Here is a 27,581-nt window from a genome sequence, read left to right as displayed (position 1 = left end):
CTGAGACCAAAAGATGACGGTTACTATCCTCGTTGCTCGGATCACACTGAGGCGTAAAGAGAACAAGCCAAAAGCTCCACCTCATTGGCATGATTTTGTTCACATAACAATCTCAAGATAGAGGGGAGCTATCATTCTATTAAGTATAATCATTCTTAATTATACTATGATTAGTAATCTTCGCCATTACAGGTATATAGTTGAATTCTCTGAACTCTCTATAACTGGATCCTGTACACTTCACTTGTTTTTATGTTGATGTTCTGTTTTAATGGTGTTTTTATCTTTCATACTTTTATCCTGTATCCTGTTTGATTTTATTGTAAGGTGACCTTGGGTGACTTGAAAGGCGCCTCCAAATAGAATGTATTATTATTTAATTCAAAACGTTATTTAGCCAGCATTACACAGCATCCATGTAATGTATCCAGAAAACAGCAGTAAAAGTGAACTATAAAGGCCCGCTGTACTCATAATGCACAACTCCGCAGAGCCCCGCCCCCGCTCACACAGCGCTGATCACTTAAACATTAATAAACCCAGCTGGGGTAAAGTAGATCAGATGTTCTCGAGATATGAGAATAACATATCCACAGAGAGACAGACAAAGATGCACTGGGTTTAGAGTTAGATTAGAAAACTGTTTACAGAACAGAACATTCAAATACGAGGTGAACTTAAAAAAAATGTGTCACCTCACGTAGCCTCCCTAAAATAACAACAACCCTGTTTTAACAATGGATACCCCCCCCCCCCCCCCAACAACATCCGCTTTCCCCCATGTCGACACCATCAGAGGAGGCCTCAGGGTGTGGTTTACATCCCCCACTGAAACCTTTAGCAGACCCTTCCCGTCCACTCCCCCACAGGTGGAGAGACTTATGGGCAAGGCTGCTGGACCGGTCGGCATTAGCCCACGGGGGCTGTCGGTGTGCTGACCATTTATGTGGATTACTCCAGCACCTTTCCAACATGAGCCTGCGCCTCCCTGTGCTATGAAACATCAGCAGATTGTGTATGAGCAACATCGTCCCATGGCCCAAAGACTGACTGAGGGGCAGACTGCAGTTTGTGTGTCGGGGTCCCACGGGAACTGTATCATCCTGTTGTTCACCAACACGTGAGACTTTAAGTACAACTACAGAAATTCGCTGTTTATACTTTTAATGTATAGGGCAGTGGTTCTCAAAACAGGTGGGGCAGGCGCAAGGTGAAATGCAGATTTTAAACTTTTTTTTATTTCAAGACCTTTATTGAGAACATCACATATTACAAAGTATGCACATACAACTAAGTCATAAATAAATAAAGAGTGAATGCCTGTATTTTCGTGCAAATGATTAAGTTGTTTAAGATTCTTGGCGATTCGCCACATTCTACCTCTGTGAGATTAGCTTTCCTGCTGTTGCCCTTCAAAACAAGAGCTCAACATGAAGCATGAATTGAGAGTGACCGTGTCAAGCCTGCAACCCTGTTTGAAAAAGATGTGTAGTGTGAAGCTCATTGCAGTGTATAATAATGATAAAACGTTTGCACTTTATTGTTGTTTGGAAAATATGTGCAATGTTAAACTCTCTATTGTCAAATATTTGAACTTGTTTTGACTTATTTTTTCAGTTTGCACTTTATTGTTATCTTAAAACAATTTCAGTGGAAAACAGGTTATTAATTAATCTTTTTTTGCCAATTATTATATTATATTGCACAGATAGAACGATATTTGTATTCTAATAAAGTGCCTACTTGAATGAGTTGTTTGTCTTATGGAGCAATCTGGTTTAATTGAAAGTGATTGCAAAGTAATTCTGTTTTTTGAAGCACAAATGGAGACAATTTTCTCTACCACAGCCCAAAACAATGCAAAGTAATCTGTGAGAAATCGTGTTAAAGTGGCTGCTGTCTGATTTGCTGTCAAACTTGTTTCTCCTGGTTGCCGTGGAAGAAACTACCTGAGGACAGCTATTGAGACTACAACTTTTGTGATGCACCAAATTTGAGCTCAGACTAAAACTGGATGATATTGAATTGAAAAGAAACAACAGAGAAACTGGAGAGAAAACAGATACACAGAAGTGGATATGTTGACTTAGAAATCATTCATCATGAGTGAAACCCTGTTTGCGGTGTCATGATTGCCTTGCACCAAAGAAACACCCCAGTGAGCCACAGCTGGTTTTATTGTGAGGCGTGACAGATACATGAGGGGGACTGCAAAAACACAGTCAACGGGTGACACAGCAACACAGACCAGTTATTGGGAAAGAGGGACAAGAAGAAAAAAAATGTAAGTGGAAAGGGGAAGAGCCACCCTCTGATACGTTACACACACACACACACACACACACAAGAGAGAGAGAGAGAGAGAGAGAGAGAGTGTGTGTGTATTTTGTAACTTTGCCTGCACCAGTCACACAGGCTGAGTGGTTCCAGGCTAGTGGCTACACCAGAGGGACAGCTCCCAGGTGAAATACACTTTGACTCGATTTCAAGGGAGACGGACTTTGTGTGGTTTGGAGTGTTGGGAAGTGTTTCAAAAATGAACAAACGGCCGGCTCCTTCTCAAAAAGATGGAAAGGTCGCAGTAAGTGGACACAAAGTTTCCCAAAATGAGACCCAGTCACATTCTGGCGGGAAACTGCTGGACGAGGACGACACGAAGGTGGGACTAGGGAAGAAGGTGACCCTGCTCCGAGGGATCTCCATCATCATCGGCACCATCATCGGAGCTGGGATCTTCATCTCTCCAAAGGGCATCCTGAAGCACTCGGGTAGTGTAGGAATGTCCCTCGTCGTCTGGATCGCCTGCGGTGTGCTGTCCCTGTTTGGTGAGTTGGTTCAAAGGTCGATCAGTAGAAGAAAAATATGTCTTTCTTAAATTGAGAGTAGTAACATTGAATGGGAAACGTTCTGGTGGAGGTGAATGTTACTAAATTCAATTCAATTCAGTTTATTTTGTACAGCTCATTATCACAAATTACAAATTTGCCTCAGAGGGCTTTACAATCTGTATACATACGACATCCCTGTCCCAGGACCTCACATCGGATTAGGAAAAACTCCCAAAAAACCCTTAAAGTGTTTACTGTCAGGACACTGATTACATTATTCCTATGAACAAATAAGGAAAATAGCCTACACAACTTGATACAGAAGTCAGGCCGACCTCACACAGCTGTGCTTGCTTTGCTGGTTGTGCTTGTATATTCATCAATGATGACGCCCAAGATTGTATTCTTTTGCAACATAAATTGCTTTATTGTAAATCTGACATACAGGTGCAGCGTTACTGTGAGTTGACTGTGTCTGGTCCTTGGATACATGTAGTAGCTTTTGTCAATATTGTCTAAAAAAGGCAAATTAATTATTGTTTGCATGTTTTTTTTCTTTCTTAACCCTCCTGTTACCTTTAGGGTCAATTTGACCCCATTCAATGTTTAATGTCGGTGTTCTTTGGGGTCAATTTGACCCCAGGCTGTTTTTCACTGTGTCAAACATATAAGAAATATCAACTTTATTATATATTTAAAGGGCTATTTAGGTAGTCAACAAACAAACATAAAGTACCTCACACTTAAACTTGGGAAACAATATTAATTCTAATAATTTTCTGGAGGTTTTAATTGCTGGGGTCAAATTGACCCCGAGGGTAAAATATGTTAGTAAATGTAAAGGTACCAGGAGGTTTAAAAAACATATGAACATGTTCATCCAAGCAGAAGGTAATGTTTTAACTCACTACTTGTAACTACACCGACTCACTTATGTAAAAACTGATAATCTCATCTCACTAATATTTGCAAATACTGTAGTACATACAGTAGTGTGTACTATTTGTTAAATAAGCATGCACAAAAAAAACTAAAGAATAGGAATATTGTTGTACCTTTTTAAGAGGAATATATATATACCGGTATATATATAAATATATATATCTATAAATTCACAATAATAATAATCTTATCTGCTCTGAACAGATCTCTGGGGTCTTTCTACAGCCTCCATCCACCCACACCTCCTCATTTTGACTCCAATCGATTAAACAAAACACTAGCAGCGACTGTGTTTGCCTCCACAGCGTAACTGGGAAAATGTTATAGAACAATGTCAAGTTGATCGAAATACTGGTGCTGCAGTGCTGAAGTATTTCTGGGCACATCTGTGTTGCATATATTGTTGCAGTATCCTTAAATCCTTCAGTTTTTGCAGAGTAATGAAAAGTCCAAGCACATTATCCCTGAATCGCCTTCCTTAACCCTTTTCTAGCTTCCCTTAATTCATATTCCCTTAACTTGTAATTAAAATGTGTCCACCGGAATTGTTTTTTTGTTCTGAGATTCCAAAAGGCTCTCACAGTCATAATATATCTGGGTGATCATGGGGCCCTGAGAGGGACTGTACATTTCTATAGATGTGGCTGAGACACTTAAAGAGACCTGGGACTGTTGTTTTCCTGCCTTCTTGCTTCAGGGCCAGAGCTAATCCGTCACCTCTGTCACTGCAGGAGCCCTGTCCTACGCTGAACTGGGGACCTGCATCAAGAAGTCTGGTGGCCACTACACATATATACTGGAAGCCTTTGGACCTCAGATGGCCTTCATAAGATTATGGGTTGATCTCATTGCTATAAGGTAATGTCTGCCTCCTCACCTCAGGTGTACTGAGCCTGATTTAAAATACATTTATTCTAAGAATGGATCAAATCACCATGTTTCTTCCAAACTCTTCAGATACATATGCTTGGTCATTTCTAACACACTGAGTACCCTTTAGTGTACTTGTGCAGGGCCGTCCGATAGACCTCATTGAGACTTATATATGTGATTTCAAACAAGTCAACGTTGGATGCCGGTCTCCTGGGTGAAAGTCCTGTGTCTCAAAGCTTACTTTGTTGCTCTTTATATTACATAACCCGCCTACCTTCTTTACCTCTTTCATAATTTATATGGCCACTAAAGTCTATCATTCACATGTAAAACTAAAGGCCTTTCCAGTGGTCACAACACAAAGGATGTCCGAAAAAACACTACTTATCCCTAGGCAACTAAACAAAAGCTTCCTGCTAATGTTATTCATTCAGTAGACTCATTTGGGACTAGCAATTCAGTCTTTTTTTCGTATTGTGAATTCTGTGCAAAAAATAAAATTATAAATTGATCAGATCCAATGTCTTGGTTCATTCTTAGTGGTGTCATCTAGGAAGACCAAAACATAGCTCAAAGATGGTGAATATCGGACACAAAGCACCAATCTAAATGAATTCTAATGGTGTTTACAGCCGTTAACTAATGTCCTAACTATTATCTTCACTTTTGCATAAACAGTGGATGGATCATGGTGAAATTAATGCCTGTACTTTTCAACTTTGGTAAACTCACCAATCCCATCCATTTGCCAGACTGCAAAACTCGCAATAGTCTATCAACTGTGACACGCCATGCCATTTTACACAACCATGCTCCACTAAAGAGGCATCGTGTGCAGTCAGTCATGATCCAGCAGTACACATAGATTCCCTTGAATTGAGTGTGTTAACTAACTGTCCAGTGAAGACAAGCAAAAGCATTTCACTTTGCCACTTTCTGATCCGACTGGATACTTATGCTGCGTTCGCACCAAACACAAAAAGAAAATGTTCCCATTTCGTTACTCACGGGAGTTTGATCGTGTGTGTTTGTTCGCATGACTCATGCTCAATGGGCTGGAGAGGAGCAGGGCCTCCCTTTGTATCACCACTATTGCTGCTTTGTACATTCTATGGAAGTCCTTTGTATCTCGGGAAACGAAAAGCTGTCATGTCTGGGTTCATGACATCATCCAGAGGCCCTCCGTGAATTCCTTTGAGGGTGTTCACTGTATTTAGCAAGTCAGACAGTAGAATTAATATTGTTTCCCAAGTTTAAGTGTCACGTACTTAAGGTTTCTTTCTTGACTACCTAAATAGCCCTTTAAATAAAAAAAAAAATACCCCCCTGATATCTCCAAAATACCTGTTTGCGACTAATATGCAGATCACCATTAAAATCTCACTGATTGACCTACAATTGGAAAAATATATATTTGTTGGTGTTTTATTGGCTTTATATTATTTCTAAGTACATATTTTTTATATCTATAACATTTGGAAGGAAAATCAATTTCTGGTATCAAGAATAGTGACATGGATTATGTTCGGGGTCAATTTGACCCCAGGAAAAACAAACACAATTTCAGACATTTTGAAGGATTTTATTTGTAAGGCATGTGAAGGGATGTACAGTGTGTGGTTATTGAAAATAAGCCACGGCTAATGAGTCTGAGTTTGAAAAAATAATAATTCGTCCAACAGACCCGAACACCACACAAGGGTTATGTAGGGTTAGGGCCCTACAACTTGAAGATTATACAATTTTATGTGATAGTGACCTCAATATCGTTCAAAACAACCAACACCAATCTGTGTAAAATGTTGATATTTCTTAAATGTTTTACATAGTGAAAAAAAGCCTGACCCCAAAGAACACCGATGGGTACAAGATGTGTACAGGACATTGAAAACATATCATCATGTGAATTTTATGTTTACCCAGTTGTCCCCAATAAATTAGGAAAAGTCATGAAATAAAGCCAAAAAAATGCTGTCAATCATTTATTTAGAGACGTTAAACATTGAATGGGGTCCAACTGACACCAAAGGTAATAGGAGCGATAAACAAATAAAGGAACCTTAAATGACTTACAGAATGAGGCCGATTTGTCCAGCTGACAAGCAAAACACGTTTTAAAATGCTTGTTTTCTCAATGGAGTTTGGAATGGATCTGTGTCAGGCTTTGCTAACGTCAACACTCTCGTTTTCTCTGCCTTCAGAAGCACTCCTGGTTGTAGGACACTCCACAAGAATGCACTATTTACAATTACAACAATCTGTAGCTCTAGCTGTAGCTTTGTAAAGAAGTTTGATGTAACCGATTTGTGATGAAAAGTTAGGCAATAGTATTGATGATTGACTTTAGTCATTATGTTCAAAACAAAAAAAAAATCAATGATTCCTTTGATTTCGTTTGATTAAAACCCATTTTCTACACCAAAGCAGATAACTGAACTTTCACACATGGGGCTTTCTCATAGCTCCGAACAACTGCTGAAAATAGAAATAGAGTTATTGAGTGGTTAGAACATACAGTATAACATACAGTGTACGGTGTAATATACATTTCTTTTCTTTCCTTCTTGTGCAATATTTTCCAGTTATTGAAATTAATTGTTAATGCTGTGAACCCAGATTTGACAGCAGCTGTCGCTTCTGCAGCTGCCAACAAAGCTACAGCCGTTTCAGAGCTACCTTACAAGCCTTACAAGCTTCAGTCCAACCCAAGCTATTTACACACAATGCAATTAAAGATGGAAGAGTATGTGTTTCTCGAGCACATAATCTCTGTTTCATAATTTTTATTAGACTGTGTTGGGTGACGGAAGCCAGGACATCGAGCAAAAAAAAGCCATATCTTTCTGCGACCTTGTGAGGTGAGATACTGAGTTCAGTTTAGACTGGTGAGGTGAGAAAATGCTCTGTGTGCAGCCGTCTATGTACATAGCCATGGCGAATAGTATAGTCCAGTGGCTATCTTGAGCTGTCCAATGTTATGCTGGCCTCAGGCTAGTGGGACTCAATGGAAGCCATGGGAAATGAACGGAGACAGAGGCAGAGAATGAAAACAAGAATGAGGGAGACAAAGAGAGATTTCCATGGCTTTAGCAGCTCAGTGGCTGCTGTGGGAAATGAGGGAAACACTGACGAGCCATAAGACGGGCCTGTGGGACCAGCCAACCTTATTTGATTCTTATTGAAGCCAAGTCTATAGCTGCCCATCGGATATCACACACACACACACGCACACACACACACACACACACACACACACACACACACACACACACACACACACACACACACACACACACACACACACACACACACACACACACACACACACACACACACACAGAGGACACACACACACAAAACACAAGTGTGTGTGTGTGTGTGTGTCTGTGTGTGTTTTTTTAACAAATTTAGTCAGTGCATGATTAGTAAAACTCAGCCATGCAGATGTCCGTGTTTTTTAAACCACAGTGGGCCTTCATAGACTACTGGGCTATTTATTGCAGCTCGTAAAGTGTGAACTTGAACTTAATCACTGCATTTGCAGATCTATTCAAATGTTGTTCATTCTTCAAGCAGTGTGATTTTGTTCAGTCTCTTGCCTTTTTTCAGTATCTTGCCTTCTCTCCACATGCGGGATGTGATCATTCACATGGGTCATCTGGGACCTATTTTTCGTACGTGGTTCAACAAAGTCGATCAAATGTCCTATTATCCAGCTCAAATTAACCCGGTGATTGAAATCAGGAATTTCGATTCCTCAAAGGCGGATTCGAGCTCAAATAATGTCGTTAATTCGAACCAGACATCAGTACTGAGGATACTTGTGTGTACCCGTCCGATATCAAAAGGGGAAGCGTCGATCACTGAAACCATGATTTCCTAACAGCACAATGGAAAATAAACTCCAAGGAAGAGCCTCTTCTTAATCCAGGGGATCATGAACACATTTGAGGAATTCCAGACCATAATCATGACAACATATAAGACCCTCACCGCTTTGAGGGCTAGACAAGAAGCATGGTGACATATCATTCAAGTTAAATGCGTAATGCTGTGTTCACATGAATATTCACAACGCTTTACTTGCATGTGTATACTTACCCGACTATTTGTGGTTCATTCATTCAAACCTGCGCTGGAGAGGAGGCGTGGCTTATCTCTGAGTCTTATCTCCATGGAAACAGTTATAATTTCCGCCATCCACCATGGAATAAATAACCACTATTTCTGCTTCATACTCGTTGTAGAACTCCCACAAATGTCGGAGCATCAAACACCCCGTGTCTGGGTTCATATTAATGTCATATATATATATATATATATATATATTTATACAAAACATCAACCGTAGGCTCACACAGCTCGGTAACTTTCACCGACTACGCCTGAATAACTGGATGAAGATTTGCTTTATTCACATCCATTCTCGTCTGTGCATTGACTTTTGGTGTGAATGCAGCATAAGTCTTGGGAATCGACTAATTTTATGTGCCTCATCACCCCAATCAATCCGATTATATTTCTTTAAATGTGGCTGCTGGCAGTCGGCTTAATGACATGCATCATCCAAAGAGATCTAAAATAACTAGCTCAACTCTTTCAGACCAAATAGATAATATATATGTGTAGATACATGTATGTGGAGATGACCATACAGTATATAACTAGGAGTTTGAATATGTGTGTATACATATGTGTATGAGCGGATCAGTATGTACGTTTGTATTATTCATAATCAGAAATTCAATCAATTGAAGCAGTGAAAAGAAATTGTCTGTGATTCTCATGAGTCCAGCTCAATCATTTTATACAATATTCTGGAGTCGTGGATGGAGCCTCAACATTTGTTATGCAGGTGAAGTCACAGATCATCTAAAATGAATTACGGGTAGATCATGGGTATTCTATAGCAATGTAATTTAAGTAAAAAAATGTACCACGATTTACCACAAGGGTCTGCATACAGTCTGTGAGACGGTCAATACCCGGCTGTGGCGTGTGGAGTTCAATGTATGGCTCGCGGGTCGATCCTCACTAGCCCATGTCAATGTGTCCTTTGGCAAGACACTTAACCCCAAATGTCTACGGTGTATGGACATGTGTGAATATGAGCTACTCCTGCTGGCCAGGTGGAACTGTAGCTCCTCCCATCAGTGTATGAATGGCTGTGAATGATGAGAAGTGTGAAAGCTATTTGAGTGGTTGGAAGACTAGAAAAATGCTATACATGTCCATCAAAGTGCTAAAAAAGTACAGGTCCATTAAAGTGCTATACAATTACAGGTCCATTTACCATTCTTCCATCAATATGTCCTTATGTTTCTTCTAGGCCTGCAGCTACGGCAGTCATCTCTCTGGCCTTTGGTCAGTACATCCTGGAGCCTCTGTTCATGCCCTGTGTTATCCCCCCTATGGCTGTCAAACTGGCCACCGCCATCGGCATAAGTATGTATACCATTAATACATCAGTGTGACTTAATGTCAGACAGATATTAGCCTTTTGACCTGTTAAACCCTATCATTCAATGACAGGAAATGTGCATGTCTCTAAAGCGGGAGGAAGGTAGTGGTGGAGGAGATACTGAGGTGTTCACTTAACTTACCCACTATAACACTCATGGAGTCACTATTCTACGTGCTTTTAATATACTTTTTAAAATATTTTGTGTATGATAATTCCATCCTTTGAAATATGATAAGATAAAAGAGAGAGAGTGTTGCTGGCTGATCCTACTTTGATGCTGGAATCAGAATTTTGAACCAAGTATAACTTTGAATGCAGGACTTTTAATTGTGCTGGAGTTTTTTACTAAGATTACTTTTTCTAACATTTCTGCTTTGAATACTAGAGAAATGCTGGAGAAAGAGAAGGTTGACTTGCAGGAAAACTTGCCACCACAATACTATGGGGCATCTTGAGTATTTGTTACATCGTTACTTTAAGCTTTATTTATTCAGGAACTCTTGTTGAGATAAAGATGTCTTGCAAACGAAACTCAAGAACAAATGATGTGCACTTAAGATCACAACAAGTAAATGCATTCACTCAATGCAACAGCCACACTAATTCAAATGTATGTTATTTCATTTTTACATTACTGACATGTGTATGACCCTCTGTTGTATGTGGTTCAGATAGGACTTATTTAAACTATTAACTATATAGTTTGGTAGTTAATTCTGTAACAAGCTAAATGTACTCCATAATTGTAGTGTAGTTGAGTAAATTAATTATGTCTTAGTTAACGTGTGATTTAAATGAAAACATAGACAGTACCACAGCTGTTTAATACAACCTACATTGACGCTGTTGTTTAATATCTCACGCAAGAAAGTTCCTAACATTCCTGCCTCAAAATCAAATATTCCCTTGGCATAATAAATCCACATTCATGCATGTGTTTTAAATTTACTATTCACTGAATAATTATGTAGTATGTATGTGTCATATTGCATGAAAAGGTAGTTATGTGGGCACTCCTATAAATAGGCCAGATGCAGGATAAAAACCTCAATGAGTATATCAGTGAGACATTCTCACATTATCACACATTTAATTAGTTACAAAGATGTTACAGAAGTCCAAAGATACAGATATGTTTTAAAAGAGTGACGGATAAAATAACAACTCCAGTGGTTTTGGCAGCTTTAATCCAGTGCACAGATACATTTCTTTCCTTTAATGTCACATTTTCTCAGCTTCCTTCTCAGAATTCTGCAGGCTAGCCGAACAAATGTTTGCTCAGATCTGTGCCAGTAAAGGCAAATGTTACAGTCGGACCCAACACAATTCAATTCAATCCAATACATTTTGTGTAGCCCAAAATCACAAATTATCCTCTGTCTTTACAATCTGGACACACATGACATCCTCTGTCCCAGGACCCTCACATCAGTTCAGGAGAAACTCCCCCAAACAACTTTACCAATGAGAAACAGGACAGAAAGCTTCAGGAGAGCAACATCGGAGGATCCCTCCATAAGGATTCACAGAAGTACAATCTAGATCTATGATGCAAAGATCAGATTTACGGTTAAAAAGATACAAACATGAACTCTTGAAATATGTTGAGACACAAACTTGAGTCTACACATTTAAGTCAGACATGCCCCAGGCCCATTCATCATCTTGACCAACCTAACTCTTTGCTTATGAAGGACACACTCCTTGCTGCATTGGCACTGAATGTTGTCACTGGCAACAAACCGTGTGCTCTAAAATGTCTCTCTAGCAACCTAAGTCCGGCATGTCTTTCTCTGTCCCTGTAGCTTCTATTATGTACCTGAACAGTATGAGTGTGACATGGACAGCCAGGATACAAATCTTCCTCACCTTTAGCAAGCTGCTGGCCATCAGCATCATCATAGTTCCAGGAATGTACCAGCTATTTAAGGGTAAGACATCGACATCTTCACCACTGTCAGCACCATCATTACCATCATCACCATCATCATCACCTCTAATTGTCTCTATTGGTATTATTCTAGAGCCTATAAACTCCAAGATATATACCGGCTGTACTCAACTCGACTCGCTCTTTTTTGGTTTCCCATTAGCAGAAGTTGTGGATAGTACCTGGTACTTGTTGGTACCATGTTGGTGGTATCCTCGGTACTAGAAGTCAAATCACTGCCGACCACTGATTGTTCAGAGAGAATTGTCACGATTGAAACACAGGACATTCTGCACAAGCTAAGCTAACGTCAATAGAGACCTCAGTGGTTTTTATTTACTCAACCAAAATTTCAAGAAGAAAATGTCATTCTGCAAAAGTTTGCTATTTACTTCGCCGTACAACTGACAAAGATTTTCCTCTGTTTAGTTGCCGATGAAAGGATTCAACCAGTGTCTCATTGAAGATGATGTCACAGCAGTTGCATGCTGCCTTCAGCTGAGAATCCCGCCTACACTATCCGTACTATCCGCAGTGGAAAAGGAATTAGGGAATAGGACCTGGTACAAATGTGAGTTGAGTCGAGTTGAGTCGAGCACGACCAAACCATGCAGTGGAAATGAGGTGTTATGCTTGATGTATTTATTATAAATGGTAAATGGACTTGTATACCACCTTTCTAGTCTTCCAGCCACTCAAAACACTACTTGTCATCATTCACCCATTTACACCCATTCATACACTGATGGCAGCGGTTACCATACAAGGTGTGATGCTACCCTAACATTACCCATCAGGACTACCTCATACTCCACACATACAGCTTAGGCACAGCCTTTGAAGATGAGCTACAGTGCAGGCTGGTACTAGCATGTCTCGTGTATGCCAGGCATACATAGTACTGCAGTGGCTTGCACATACCATGTCCTTTCTCTTTGATTTGGACCTGCGGTTTTCAAATCCATTGTCAGGCTTAATTGCTGTATTTGATTGCTGTCCCTCGAAGTAATTAGGTTGTTGTTTTTGCAACAGATATAAGGAACCAATGAAATACCACCTACTGGCTTATGTTCAATCATAAGCAAGAGTCTGGAGTCACATTTTGCGAGCTGCAAACACCTTCTCGGCAACATTATCAGACTTCACAAATCATTTTCAGCTTTAAAAATGAACATAGGTTCTTTTGTCTCAAACCACAACAACATGTCCTTTGAATACACCCTTGAAGCTGTGCAGTCTGTGATACACAGCTGCTCACAGCAAGCAACAGTGAGGACATTTGCCAATGTCCAGCAGTGAGGACATTTCCCAATGTCCTCACTGCTGGTGTTAGAGGAGGCCCTCCATCACTGCGCATGGAGACCGTCTTCAGCTACGGACCTCACTTTTAAATCTGCTTATGCATATGCATTTTGGGAAACGTTCACCTATTCATCCTATGACCCTCCAATAAAGAAAGGATAATAGTTATCATAGTTCATCTTCTAATCTGTATGTAAAGGTAAACAAAGGCCTCAGCACAGATGACCAGGCTTCTGCCTCTGTTTTTGGAGGTTTATAGGTATTTTTTTAGTTTTAATGCCCATGTATAATTCTACGTGAATCCAGGCCCCTGTTGGGAACACGGGTCCTTGGCTTATCCTAATTGGCTCTCTCTAACATGCAGATGTTTAAACCAGATGAGTAAACTGTATATATTTACTATTTAAAATGGCATGAACTAGTCTTTATGAATTATTCATTTGAGAGTATGAGTTATCAAAAACTCTACTCCCGATGAAGTTTTACGATGGAGACCTAACTATTTATAACACAATCTAATAGAATTGCATTTTCAAAACTGATTGGGAATGATGTAAATTTATGTATTTTTCAGAATCTTAATCTTGTAGTTATTACCTAACCACAAATGGGAAGCCAGGGTATTCACTTCTGCACCTCTTCACAGAGTGATAATTACAACAAGTTTTGTGGCTATCAACATTAAAGTTCAAAATTATAGTCCTATTATAATCTGTTATGTGTTTTTATGAGCAGTTTTTGTTCATAAATGTGAGCTCCTATATAAAGTAGAACGCTGATTACATTGAGAGTTTTTTAATCTGCCTGAAGTACCTATGCCAAGCGAATAAGACAGTACTGCTGCATTCATCTGTTTTATTGTTGAATCTACTTTTATGGTTACTATTATTTTTATGACTATGATCACCACTGGTCTTCTGAAGTAACTGTTTGCACATATCAATCAATTCCTGCAATAATCACCCTTTATTGACGGGCGATTATGGTGCTTCAAAATGTCAGCAGGAATAACAATATGTCCTTGTGTTTGTGTGTGTGCGTGTGTGTGTGTGTTTGTAGGAGAGACCAGGAACTTTGAGAATGCCTTCGAGCTGAGCAATATGAATCTGGCTGGTATGCCACTAGCGTTCTACTCTGGGATGTATGCATACTCTGGCTGGTAGGTATGGTCCTCACACACACACACACCACACACTCTCAATCACCTGCCAAGCTTTCTTATAGCTTTCTTATACCTGGTCAACGACAGAGAGGCTGTGATTCAAACCAAATTGCATTATCTAATCCAAACCATCTAAATTTAAGACCATCCTGCATCCATGACAAAACAATCAGAATCAAGCTCTCCTTACGAGATCTTCTCATTATCAGCAACCTGACGACTCACAGTAGTTATCGATTCGGCCATATCCGTGTCCATAAATCCAGAGACTGGAACGTCGGTCGACGATTTCTGGAAGGGAAAGGTATTCCCTTCTTCATCATCGAAGATACGGTCAGATGATTCTATTCACCAGAACCAACCACAGTCAGTCTCCTCATGCATGAAGGGTATCCCCTTCCCTTAGTGGTCGGGGCCAGGCCTGCTCTCTCTCTCTCTCTCTACCTTTACTGCTGCATCTTAGCAGCTCGTTGTTCACGCCACTGCAAGGTATGCTCCTTTTGACATCGCCACAGCATGAAAAGTCAGTTGTCTACCACCTCGCTTACGTCCGTCTTCCTCATGCAACGCCCTTTATCACTCGCCACACTCCAGTTTGATCCCCTGTTCCTCTAGTCCACGTCCATGTGTCCATGGGCAAGACACTTACTGTCATAGCCCATGCCATCAGTCTACGAATGGATGTGAATGATGCCTAGTAGTGTTGAAGTGCTTTGAGTGATCAGAAGACTAGAAAAGTGCTTTAGAAATACAGAGCATTTACCATTTACTGGCATATTCAAAGTCTTTCCTATCAAACAGACGTTTGCTTGAAAGGATCCTAATGTTTTTTTACGTGCGCCCTACTTTGGGCTGCAGAAGCCAAAAAAGCCATTCTCAGAAAGTGGGTTTCCATCTCAAAAGAACATCAACCAAATTCTTCCTGCACTCAATGTCTTTCCAGACATCTCTGTCCTAAGCACATCACTCTCCTTCTGTCAATCTAACAACAATATGTTTCAGGAGGTTTCAATCTGCAAACTTACGCCTCAATGCCACCAAATTCCTCATACTATATCTTTAACTTGTCTCAGTTTGACATATATCATTTTGTATTTCTTCATTTATATACATTTATTTGTATACATTGTACATGATTAACCATTTATTGATCCTTGGAGATAATACAATAACTGTTTCCTTTTGTAGGTTCTATTTGAACTTTTTGACAGAGGAGGTGGATAACCCTGAGCGGTAAGTTTAATACATGTATTGGCTCAATCAGCATATTTCCCATCAAGTTTTAAAGTCAGCAGTAGTTGCACAAAAGGTCAAATTACACCATAGTACTGGGGAATAACCTTAAAGCAGTAATACTCCTAATTATGTATCTCAACAACTAGACTACTTGTTTGTGAAAGAAGTTGCTTGTGATGAACTCATAAGGAGTTATCTCCAGCTCGGCAGTTCTAATTTTCTCCAATTCAGTTTAATCTTTTGTTTTTTAAGTTTGCAACTTTATTGCATGACTTCATTCTCATGGTTCTCATCAACCAGCAGGCTTCTGTTTTCAGGGAAAACCCGCTGTACACTACTACCTGCCTAATAGCTAGCAGACACCGTTTTTGACTTGCTGGTGAACACAGGTGAGAATTTAGCAAATAAAGAGAGAGACCAAAAACCAAACTAAAATAGACAAACAATTATTTTGTTCTGTGAACAATTCCCACAGTGACTAAAGTAGGTATTGGGTGTGAATCAAAGCCTATCTATCTGGTTGTATCATAGAGCTCCATTATGGTCTATAACACATTATTTAGCCACACTGTTGCACTGGAAGCCATGATTCTTCATTACTTTGAACACACACACTGTAGCTTTTTGACTGAATCCCACACACACCATCCTGTTGCAACAAATAATAATTAATAATATATCCTTTATTGATCCCACAGTGGAGAAATTCTTCTCTGCGTTTGACCCATCCTTAGTCATTACTGCAGTGGGCTGTAGTAATGCTTCCGGGGAGCAACTGGAGCCCCGCCACCAGGCTCCCCATGAGCTACAGCCGCCCAAATACTCACGAGAGCATCAAATGTGGATTAGTCCCGCCACTTAAAACAGTCCCCAATAAATGCTTTTCAATTGTCTCCTTTTTGAGTATCCATCAGTGTCATCTGTTTAAGAAATTAAACTACATGGTGTTCATATCTCCAGTAGAAACAATAACTAAGCAACACATTGCAGAATAGCTTTTATTTGATAATTTATGGTATATCCTCCTGAAATATGTTAACAAGTGTTTTACGTAGATGAATAACATACAGATAAAGGGGAAGCCAGAGGTCATGACAGAGGTAAAATAAAGGTAAATGAGATGCATCAGTGAATTACAGTAATTACAGTACTGATACTGTTACTATACCTCATGCCATCAGGACTATACCATTAGCTATCTCTATCTCCATGGCGATTGTGACTTTCTGCTACGTGCTGACCAATGTGGCGTACCACACTGTGATGTCAGCAGAGGAGATCCTGGCCTCGGATGCAGTCGCTGTGGTAAGTAATACAAATGGAATGGCTAAAAAAGGAAAACACAAACACTTATATTTTAGCCATTGTAGTCAGCTGCTCACAATGCCTTATGATTTAATGGAGCCTTTGTTAAAGTGGCGTATACAGTTTATTTCATTGAGCTTTTGCTTTCTGTTTTTTTCTTCTCCAAAGTCTCTGTTTGTTGTTGGAGCAGCTGATAACGGCATAAGTGTGAACTGACCTACTAAGAGCTGTGATTTGTTACAGCCCAAGCCCTTTGAATGTTAATGTAGCGCTTCTAGTCCTAACCAATGACAGCAATAAGTTGCGTCTGCAGCTAGAAGTTCTCGGTAATTTTAGTCCCTGTACTACTTTTTAAGGGACTAAAAGGTTCCTCTGTCACATTGTTGTCTGCAATTCCTTTGTGTTCTAAAGACATGGATGAGTGAAACACAAAAACACACGAAGCTGGACTGTTGGTACGAGACAATGTAAACGTGGATAGCTTTGCTTGAGTGTATGGATAAGGTAACTCTGCGTATCAAACATAATCATGTCAGAAGTTAAAGGGATTAGGCAGCATATAGTTCGCGGTTTACGCTTCTTCCCTCTCGTGTCTCTATCTGGGAGCAGCATTGTCTATTCTGATCCATCGTTTAGGATTTTATTCAAATCAAACGTCTTGTTCTTTTTTTTACTAATTTAAATAGGACTTTGGGGGACTTTATAGGTTCATGCACAATACCCTAATACCCCTTATTTTTACACAATGCAATTGCCTTTGTGCAGACCATTGAATTTGGGGTAAAAATGAGCGGAGTGAAATCTGCTGTTTTTTTTGTTCTAGCACATTTCCAACATCAGACATGTTCCTTTAGTCATTTCACCACTTTATCTGTTCTTAGATTCTTTAAACTTTCACATTGTGTCTGGTATTTGGAGGTCACTGATTGACAGTACGCACCAGTGGCGACTGGTGGAATTTGTTTTATATTCTCAATCAATATGCCACACAACTGGCATTTTTAACTATACCCTCATTTCAGGGTGCACTGGAATACATTTGTACCACCATCAAAAAACAATTTTAAAAGCTGTTCTTCATGATGTCCTGTTATTTCAAGAGGGTCCAACTGCAGCCCGTCACATCTAGGTACCCTTGAGCTGCAGAACAATGAGAGGAGTGGGCTGCGTCAGTTTTATCCAAAAAGTGAGATGCATCACTTCCATAGACGGCCTTTACTTTTGTACAGGACAGCATCAGCAACATGTCTTTTGACAAGGACAAACCAAAATCTAGTTCAACTCTACTTCTGTTACCTTAACATTTACTAACATATTTTACCCTCGGGGTCAATTTGACCCCAGCAATTAAAACCTCCAGAAAATTATTACAATTAATATTGTTTCCCAGGTTTAAGTGTGAGGTACTTTATGTTTGTTTGTTGACAACCTATATAGCCCTTTAAATATATAAAAAAGTTGATATTTCTTATATGTTTGACACAGTGAAAAACAGCCTGGGGTCAAATTGACCCCAAAGAACACCGACGTTAAACATTGAATGGGATCAAATTGACCCTAAAGGTAACAGGAGGGTTAAGATAGGCCTGACAGCTCTGCCAAACCAGCAAGTAAATACAATGCTACATGTGTTGATGCTGGGTGTGACGTTAGCTAATAAGAATGTTAGCTTTGAGGCAATAAACAGGGATGGGAAGATGACTAGAATATTTAAGCAAAAGTGCAAAAGTTATTTGACTCAAATTAAAAGTGCCGTAATGTTAATCTGAATTAAGATGACAAAGTAGGTCAGATATAATGTACTAAAAAAGACAGAACTAAGTCAATTAAATGCAAATGATGAACAATAAATAGAAAGTCTATGGAAACAAGGCAGGGTGCAAGCAGCCTCATCAAGCCACATCTAGTGAACAGCTTGACACTCCTTATTAAATCAACAGCAGAATTGAACACCACAGAGGCAAACGTCACCGAGATGTGTAAACAATACAAACTCCACAGTGGCCACTTGGAACAAACACAGTGGTGATAAAAGAAAGCACTTAGAAGGTGGCGTCAGCGATTCTGGAGAGCACTGAAATACACCACTTCCACCAGTCCCTTTAGAACGTTAGCGTGTGAGCATGTGCCAAAAGTACGATCTCTCTCGACCCCGCTGCCTTGACACATCGATGGCCTACCCTCTGTCCGGTGCAACATCAATACTATTTACAGCCAGGCCGGTGTATGAACCCTGGATTTATTTTCCTTTTTACAATCCATTTGTTCTATGTTAGTGTATTTTCTTTATATATTTTGAAACTCAAACCTTCTTCAAAAAGTAGTTCATGCAATACATACATTCAGAGGATATCCCTATACTGTGACATCAAACAAGATTAGTATAATTATTTATGGTTATGGTCCCAACATCTAATGTTTGCCTCAGGTTGGATCCTACTCTCTTCCTTTCAATTCAATTAATTGTGTATAGCCCAGAATCACAGATTACAAATTCGTCTCAATCTGTACACATAAACTGTAAACTGTCCCAAAAAAACGAAGGGAAAAAAACAGCGGAGAAAAGGGAAGAAACCTTCAGGAGAGCAACAGAGGAGGATCCCTCTCCCCGGATGGACAGAAGCAATAGATGTCATGGGTACACAACATATTCAATGAATATGACAGCATTTGTCAATAATGAGTAGTAGGCATGAATAATGATCCAGATTTCCACAATGGCAAGGGGAAGGGCCACAGCGAGCTAATCTGTGTAAACTTTTTGAATTCACTTATATTTGCCCGTAGGACTTAATTAGAAAGTCACATATCCATGTTGTTTTCTTTCATATGGGATATTATGACATTTTTAATAAGAATTACGTGTACTGTTATTCTCTCAATTTAGGCAGAAAGTTGAGAATAACAGTACACGTAATTTGTTTGTATTCTTTCGGGGCTACAAAGTAAGTGAAGCACTTAACTTCTGAGGACCTTAAATGAGTGTATTATGTGCATCATGTGTATCTCTTGCCAGATGGCAGCAGTATGAACAGGTTGTGGCTGGGTGGGTTTTGTCTTTTAATATCCTATGAATCTTTTAAGCTCCTACTCTTCTCGCCAACATCACTGAAGCTCAGTAGATGGGTACCAATGATGTTCTGTGCCGTTTTAATTTCCCGTCCTGTGACGTCATTATACATTCTTGTAAAGCAGTCTTTGATAGGTTTTGCTATGCATGCTGGATGAAACCAGCCTGTGTTTCCAGTCAGAGGGCTTTCTATTGCTCTTCTGTAAAAGTTAACAATAACTTTTTTTCTAAAATTAACAATCAGATTCAATCAAATTCAATCACAAGAGAAAACTAAAAACAGCAAAAACAATATCCCTCTTCAGTCTCATGGAAGATAAATATGTCAGTTAAAACATCCCAAATCATAACAGCACACATTGAGATCTGTTTTATTTACATGGTAAAAAACATAATTTTCAGGAATAATCCTATTTCCAGACTGTAGGTGGAATGCATGAAACTTGGGTTTCTGACAAATTTCATGACCATTTTCTTTAATTCTTCCCTGTGCTGTTAGGTATATTTAAAATTTGTATTTAAATGGAAGTCAAGCGTAACAGTATTGCACCATCGTGGAGTGGTGGCTTAGAAATGATCCCAAGTGAAAACAACATTTCAGTGTCCATCTGTATAAAACTACAAATGCACATGTTTCACTTGCAGCCCGTACACGTGGACTGTGATTAATCAGCACTTCATGAATAATAAGCAGCTTTTTTCCCCCCACTTCTGGATGACCCAATTAAGACAATTACTGCCAGCAGCTCTGTCAACTGATCACATATCATCTTACCAACTACAGTTGATTGAATAAGACACGCTACAATTCACTGAACTCATAGCTGAACACTTTCATACATTCACAGTGGAACCCTGCTTCCTTTTCAAACTCTACCTCACATTAAACAGAAGAGGCTCTACCTGTTTGCTTTCTTTACAACATTGTCAGTGTGTTGTTCAGAGTTGGAGTCAGAACACAAGAGGCTGGAGGGAGACAAGTCACCTATTCCTTCCAAAAAGTTTAAATGTAAATTTGTGTTTTTTTTTTTGTTGGAACAAAAGAAACAGGAGACAGGCTAGTAGCAACAGTCTAAATCCGTGGTCCCCAAACTACGGCCCTATTCATTTATTAGTCTGGCCACGCAAATCCTAGACTAGCCCCTGTCTAATAGAACGGAATAATGGCGAAAAGGTTAGGTAAGATCCCGGAAAGGGTTATTAATATTTGGTTATATGTGGCTTTCTGGAAAACAATAAATGTTTACATGTATGTACCCCTGCGATCGTCACACTTTTTCCGTTACAAACTGACCCCGGCCCCCATCAGAGAAGGGACAAGTGATGTGGCCCTCACAGGAAAAAGTTTAGGGACTCCTGGTCTAAATGAACAGCAAGCTGCTAGAGACAATGCCACTAAGTATGAAATGCTTAAAGATTCAAAACCAGAGGCACCCTGTGTCTCCTCATTTGTACTGTTGCCATCTGGGTGGCGGATTTGCCCCCCCCCCCCCAGTCACAAATACAGCCATTACGTTGTTAGAGAGATCATCTAAAGAGCTTGTGCATTCCCTGTTTATCGATCTATCCATCATTTCCTCCATCGGTTTGCCCGTCTGTGTGTGTGTGTGTGTGTGTATCCATCAGTCAGTCCGTGCGTGTGTATGCAGAGTTTCTCACCTCATAAGTCAGCTACCGTGGTAACCAAAAGAAAGATCTTGCGATAATGTTACAAATCCCCATGATAAATTGTAACCATAAGGTAGCCGGTTCGATCCCCGCTCTCCCCATAGTTCCATGTTGAAGTGTCCTTGAGCAAGACGCTCCAGGTGCTCCACGGGTGCTTCACTGCAGCCCACTGCCCCTTAATAACCAAGCATGGGTCAGATGCAGAAACAAAATGTACCCACTGTGGGATCAATACAATTCTGCATTTCTTTTCATTTTTACCATTAGTTTGAGAGCAGATACATACTTCATATATATATATGTTGGTCACTTTTACATCCTTTAAGCAACATATATATTTCACTTTGCTCCCTCTCTGTCTCTTCTTGTCAGACTTTTGCAGAGAAGATGATGGGCAACTTTTCGATAGCGGTGCCGTTTTTTGTGGCCCTGTCCTGCTACGGATCCATGAATGGCGGTGTCTTTGCCATATCCAGGTAAAGATACTTCCTCATGGCCTTTATATGACAACACACTACGTGTGTATTTTAGATAAATATTTAGCGCCATATAGCACTGATGATTTGTTCAGTTGTAGAAAGCTCTAGAAAGAATAATGATGTCATAGTAGTTAGTACACTGAACAATTTCAAAATAGATAGATAGATGATAGATATATACTTTATTAATCCCCAAGGGGAAATTTGTCGACACAGTAGCAGCACCAATAAACTAAACACACGAGAATAAATATAATAAAATATAAAATATAAAAAACAGGGATGAAAGATATAGATGTATACAAGTAAAATATAAAATACAAAATAAAGTATATATGTATATAAAATTAAACATATATGTATATATATATACACACACACAAACAAATAGAATACAATGACTGTGCAAAATAAAGTTTTGTCTTCAAATAATGGCTGAGTCTGAGGCTCAAAGGAACACATAAAGTAAGTGACTAGTAAACACATCCTATTAGTTCACATTGTCAATTGAGTAAAAATAAATAGATACATGAAATACACTCATGGAATACATATCTACAGACCAGGGAGGCCACTGTTCGTTCTCCGTGTGAAATGAGGAGTGATATGTCAACGTTGCCTTTTTTATTTGAACCCAAATGAGAATCTTTCCATTAACCTATTTAAGTAGTTTTGTTGTCTTAACTTAATTGGTTGTTTCCTGTACAGACGGAAGTTTATTTTGAAAAGACTAGATGGATGTAACGAGTGGAAAATGACCTGTGTGGCTGACTGTCGTAGAAGCACTGACGTAGGATACTTTATGAACCGTTGTATGACGATAAGTTGGCCAATGCGATTACAAACATGATACAATTTGTCTGATTACAATTATCCTTGTGAGAAAGTATTAATGCACATGAGGCCGATGGGCCAGAGCAGACTTATACACAGGAAGGTGGCACACCGATCGATGTCACAATCAGAGCGGGCGAGTTCAACTTGTCAGCCATTTGATGATCAGTGTATGTGTAATATATTATATAAATATATAATGTGTCTGCGTGTTTACCAGGATGTTCTTCGTTGCATCCCGAGAAGGACAGCTCCCTGAGGTTTTGTCTATGATCCACGTCCACAGGCACACTCCATTGGCTGCTGTCCTCATACTGGTCAGTTTACTGCAATAGGAACAATAATGAAAAACATCAACAGCTGATCATTGAAAAAAAAATTACATTACAATATTACTCATACCCCCATTTTAAATGAACTCATTGACAACAATTGCAAAAAGTATTTAATAAAAATATATTACATTCCATATTATATACTAATTATTATCAGCGGTAACATATTGTGAAGCATCATGTTGTTGCTATGGTGTTTGACGTGTCTTGGTAGTAGAGTGTAATGTTTACCACCAGCCAATCATAAATGTGAACATTGTCTTTGTCCGTGATAGACATAGGACCTTCTGCTCAATTGCTTCTCCCACATTGGATACAAATCATTTAAACTTCTTAAATGTGTGCGTGTGTGTGTATGTGTGTGTGTATATGTGCATAGTACCCCATGACCATTCTCCAGGTGTTTGTGGGAGACATCTACAGCCTGTTGAACTTCATGAGCTTCCTCCGGTGGCTGTTCATCGGTGTGGTGGTGTTGGGCCTAATCTACCTACGATATACTAAACCTGACCTCCCCCGCCCCTTCAGGGTCAGTATTTCCACACCTGTCCACATCTGTCGCTGCGCTCCAACCGATCTGAATCTGTGCCACAATGTTGGAAAAATAAAGGCCACTCACTTTTGCTGTATACTCATATTACTCATCTTATTCTTAAAGTCTTAAAGTCTAAAGTAATGTTTAAAAGTAGAATGAGTGACTTCCACTAATAGTCCACGAGAACAAATATGTGTGTATTTGCTTGCAGACAGTATACAGTATAGATAGTCATAACTAACGTCACTTCTTACTTCTGACACAGGTGCCGCTCTTCATCCCGGTCGTCTTCTGCCTCACGTGTTTCTTCATGGTCTTTCTGTCTCTGTTCTCGGACCCGGTCAACACCGGGATTGGATTTGCCATTTCCCTCACTGGCGTCCCTGCCTACTATATCTTCATTTACTTTGACCACAAACCAAAGTGGATTCAAAGGGCTTTAGGTAAGTTGTTGTTTATACAATGGACCATGACATTCAGCAGCACATGACTGGATTAGATGGATCTGTTTTGCGCTACATGGTCATATTGAACCTTTATTACATGTAGCATAGAGGTAAAGGAGCAATCCACTTATTTATTTCTGTGTGACATTTTAAAGTGGGGGCTTAGAGCGAGGGCGAGGGTATTTATCGGGCATGGAAAGTCTAATGCATGATGCTTTTGAATAGCATTATAGGAATAATAATTGTGTGTTTAAAGTTGTATTCATAAAAAGGACTAGAAGTAAGATTATCCATACACTTTACCAATTTTCTTACCATTATTTTCTTTCATTAAGTCCCCCGATTTGAGCATGACAAATTTACCTAATATATACAAAATTAATATGAATAATATATACTGTATGAATATTTCATTTTTTATTAATTCTTTTATTGTGCACTAAACATAAAAAAGCATACTGTTTTCAAAAGTCCCTTAGTAACCCCAATGGATTCGCTAAGGTTATTGGACTATTGAACATTTGCTTAATTACACAATTTTTTTCTGAGACTCATCCTGAGTTGGTTTAATTAACTTCAAATCCTTTTGTGTATCTGTTTGATGTATGCTGGAGCTCGGCAACTACCGCATATGATTGTTTTGTCAAATATATGTAATCCGTCTCATCTCCTGTGTGGAGAAGGGAGGAATAAACACCTCATCCAGAGGTTAAGAGTTGATCCAAAAAGTCCATCCATGGTGTTGGGGAGGCTCCCAGGAGATCATCCAGATCCTCCTGCTCCTTGGGAGCTTGGTGAGACATCACACTTCTCGTGGCCTTTGTAAAAAATCCCACAGGAAGAGCTCTGGGCTTTGAAGCAAATGTGAGTGACAGCCTGGAGTTACAACTTCCAGGTCCTTACATAATGCCATTTGGTCCAAAACATACCAAATAGACACATCAAATAGATTCAAATAAGAAAAATACATTTTGAAATCAGGGCAGCTCGGTGGTGTTGTGGAGGTCGCCTCACATTAAGAGGGCTCCGGGTTATGTTTGGAGTTTGCTTGGTCTGCCTCTGTCAGAGTGGGCTTTCTCCTGGTTTTCCAGTTTCTAAAGTCATGCAGGTTAGGTTAAATGTTTAGTCTAAATTGCACATATGTGTAAATGTGAGAGTGAATGGTTGCCTGTGTCTATGTGTCAGACCTGTAATAGCCTGGCGACTTGTTCAGTGTGTACCCGGCCTTCGTGTCAGTTGTGATCGTGCGGACCCTCCCCCGCAAGCTGTTTAAGATAATGGATGGATGGACGTACACTACCGTTCAAAAGTTTGGGGTCACTTAGAAATGTCTTTATTTTTCAAAGAAAAGCACTGTTTTTTCAATAAAGATAACATTAATCAAAAATACACACTATACATTGTTAATGTGGTAAATGACTATTCTAGGTGGAAACGTCTGGTTTCTAATGAAATATCTCCATAGGTGTATAGAGGCCCATTTCCATCAACGATCACTCCAGTGTTCTAATGGTACATTGTGTTTGCTAATCGCCTTAGAAGACTAATATCTGATTAGAAAACCCTTGTGCAATTATGTTAGCACAGCTGAAAACAGTTATGCTGGTGATATAAGCTATAAACTGGCCTTCCTTTGAGCTTGAAGTTTGAAGAACAAAATTAATACTTCAAATATTAATCATTATTTCTAACCTTGTCAATGTCTTGACTATATTTTCTATTCAATTTTCAATTCATTTGATAAATAAAAGTGAGTTTTCATGGAAGACACAAAATTGTCTGGATGACCCCAAACTTTTGAACGGTAGTGTATATTAATTTGTTGATCACTTTTTGGGAGTAAATTAACTTCCCAGTCCTGACACTTTAAAAACAGGGGCTACAAGTTGTAAAATGCCCTTATAGCAGAATCCATTGTTACTTTCCCTGCTCTGTTCCATTGAGGATGAGACCGAGGCTGGACCAAGGGCAGGGAGGTTGGATTAAGGAAATGCTTGTGCGATTGATCAATGGGTCCATGCATGTTGCAGATGGCTGGAGAATCTTTACTTGTTAGTCACACTTTTTTGCTTCATGCATCAATTTACATAGAAATGAATGGGGCCCAACCTCCAATGGTGTATTGAGTTATCTTTATACATCCATAGTTGCACTTCCCTGAATGAGATTTTTATTTTTGTCAATGTGACAATTCAAAATGTCCGTCTGATGCCATGGGTCGGGGGCCTAAGGCTGGAGCATGTTACCATGGTAAGATGTCTCCATTTCTCAAAATGCAGACCGTGAGAAAATCCACCAGACCTTCATCCACACACTTTTTTTAGACCACCATATATATATATATATATATAAAATGAGAGATGACGTAATTGTGTTTCTTTGTGTCCCCAGATTCCTTCAACAGAACCTTGCAGATCATCCTGTTTGTGGTCCCTGCTGAGCAGTAACGGTTCAGATCATCACTTTGATGTAATCACACATACATGGCCTGTATATACTGAGCCGATCTCTAGCTCTATAAAACTCATTTACTTATGAATGTATCTGCTGAATGTGAGTGAGGTAACTTAATGCGTTTTCATGACTAATAAAGACCTGGGAGTATTGTGATTGTTCATGTTCCCGTAAATGCCATCTGATTACCTTTTTTTTCTCAACAACCAATGTGTGTCTGAACAGAACAAGACCCGGCACTGTATTCAACCAATGGCTGGACTAATGTGATTTTATCAGAATAGAATTCTGTATACAAAAGTCAAAGTAAAGGTTAAGCATCCACGTGTGTTATTTCCTTAGCTTATTCATTGCTTGGTGGTAGTATTACATCTTCATGTCGTTAGTTCGGACTTGGATCCAGTTGCAACACCAAACTTTGGCACAAATCTAACCATGAGCCTAGCCTTGCTTTCTGAACTGTGTTATGTGTGTTGTGGAAATCAATCTTTTTAATTTCCTTCAGAGAAACAAACTATTACACATGATTGTACTTCTGTACATCCTGAAACAGGATCATCCTCTGCAGCTCTTCAGAAGGTCCTGAACTGATGTGAGGTCCCGGGACAGAGGATGTCGTATTGTAAAGCCCATTATTGTAAAACCCAATATTGTAAAGCCTACATTTGTGATTTATGTTTTTGGGCCATACTAAATGTAATAAATTGTATTAAATGTC

General features: G+C 39.5%; 1 protein-coding gene across 1 annotated transcript; it reads left to right on the top strand.

The window, feature by feature from the left end:
• Positions 1-2,422: 2,422 nt before the first annotated feature.
• slc7a11 (solute carrier family 7 member 11) lies at positions 2,423-27,581 on the top strand. Its single transcript, XM_056439910.1, has 12 exons — positions 2,423-2,825; positions 4,502-4,628; positions 9,973-10,088; positions 11,913-12,038; positions 14,399-14,498; positions 15,690-15,734; positions 16,919-17,042; positions 22,153-22,256; positions 23,314-23,410; positions 23,808-23,957; positions 24,229-24,406; positions 26,801-27,581. The coding sequence occupies exons 1-12, from the start codon at positions 2,537-2,539 to the stop codon at positions 26,854-26,856; spliced, it is 1,512 nt and encodes a 503-aa protein (XP_056295885.1). The 5' UTR covers positions 2,423-2,536; the 3' UTR covers positions 26,857-27,581.

This window comes from Pseudoliparis swirei, chromosome 19 (genome assembly GCF_029220125.1).
Source record: "Pseudoliparis swirei isolate HS2019 ecotype Mariana Trench chromosome 19, NWPU_hadal_v1, whole genome shotgun sequence".
Lineage (NCBI taxonomy): Eukaryota > Metazoa > Chordata > Actinopteri > Perciformes > Liparidae > Pseudoliparis > Pseudoliparis swirei.
The sequence above is the reverse complement of the archived record's forward strand: the minus strand, read 5'-3'. Positions and strand labels throughout refer to the sequence as shown.

Bases quoted from the DNA above. Each gene is read 5' to 3' on its own strand.
- slc7a11 (XM_056439910.1), top strand. From the start codon at position 2,537: ATGAACAAACGGCCGGCTCCTTCTCAAAAAGATGGAAAGGTCGCAGTA. The intron at 14,499-15,689 runs GTAGGTATGGTC...TTCCTTTTGTAG, and splicing joins ATGTATGCATACTCTGGCTG to GTTCTATTTGAACTTTTTGA. The intron at 22,257-23,313 runs GTAAAGATACTT...CGTGTTTACCAG, and splicing joins GGTGTCTTTGCCATATCCAG to GATGTTCTTCGTTGCATCCC.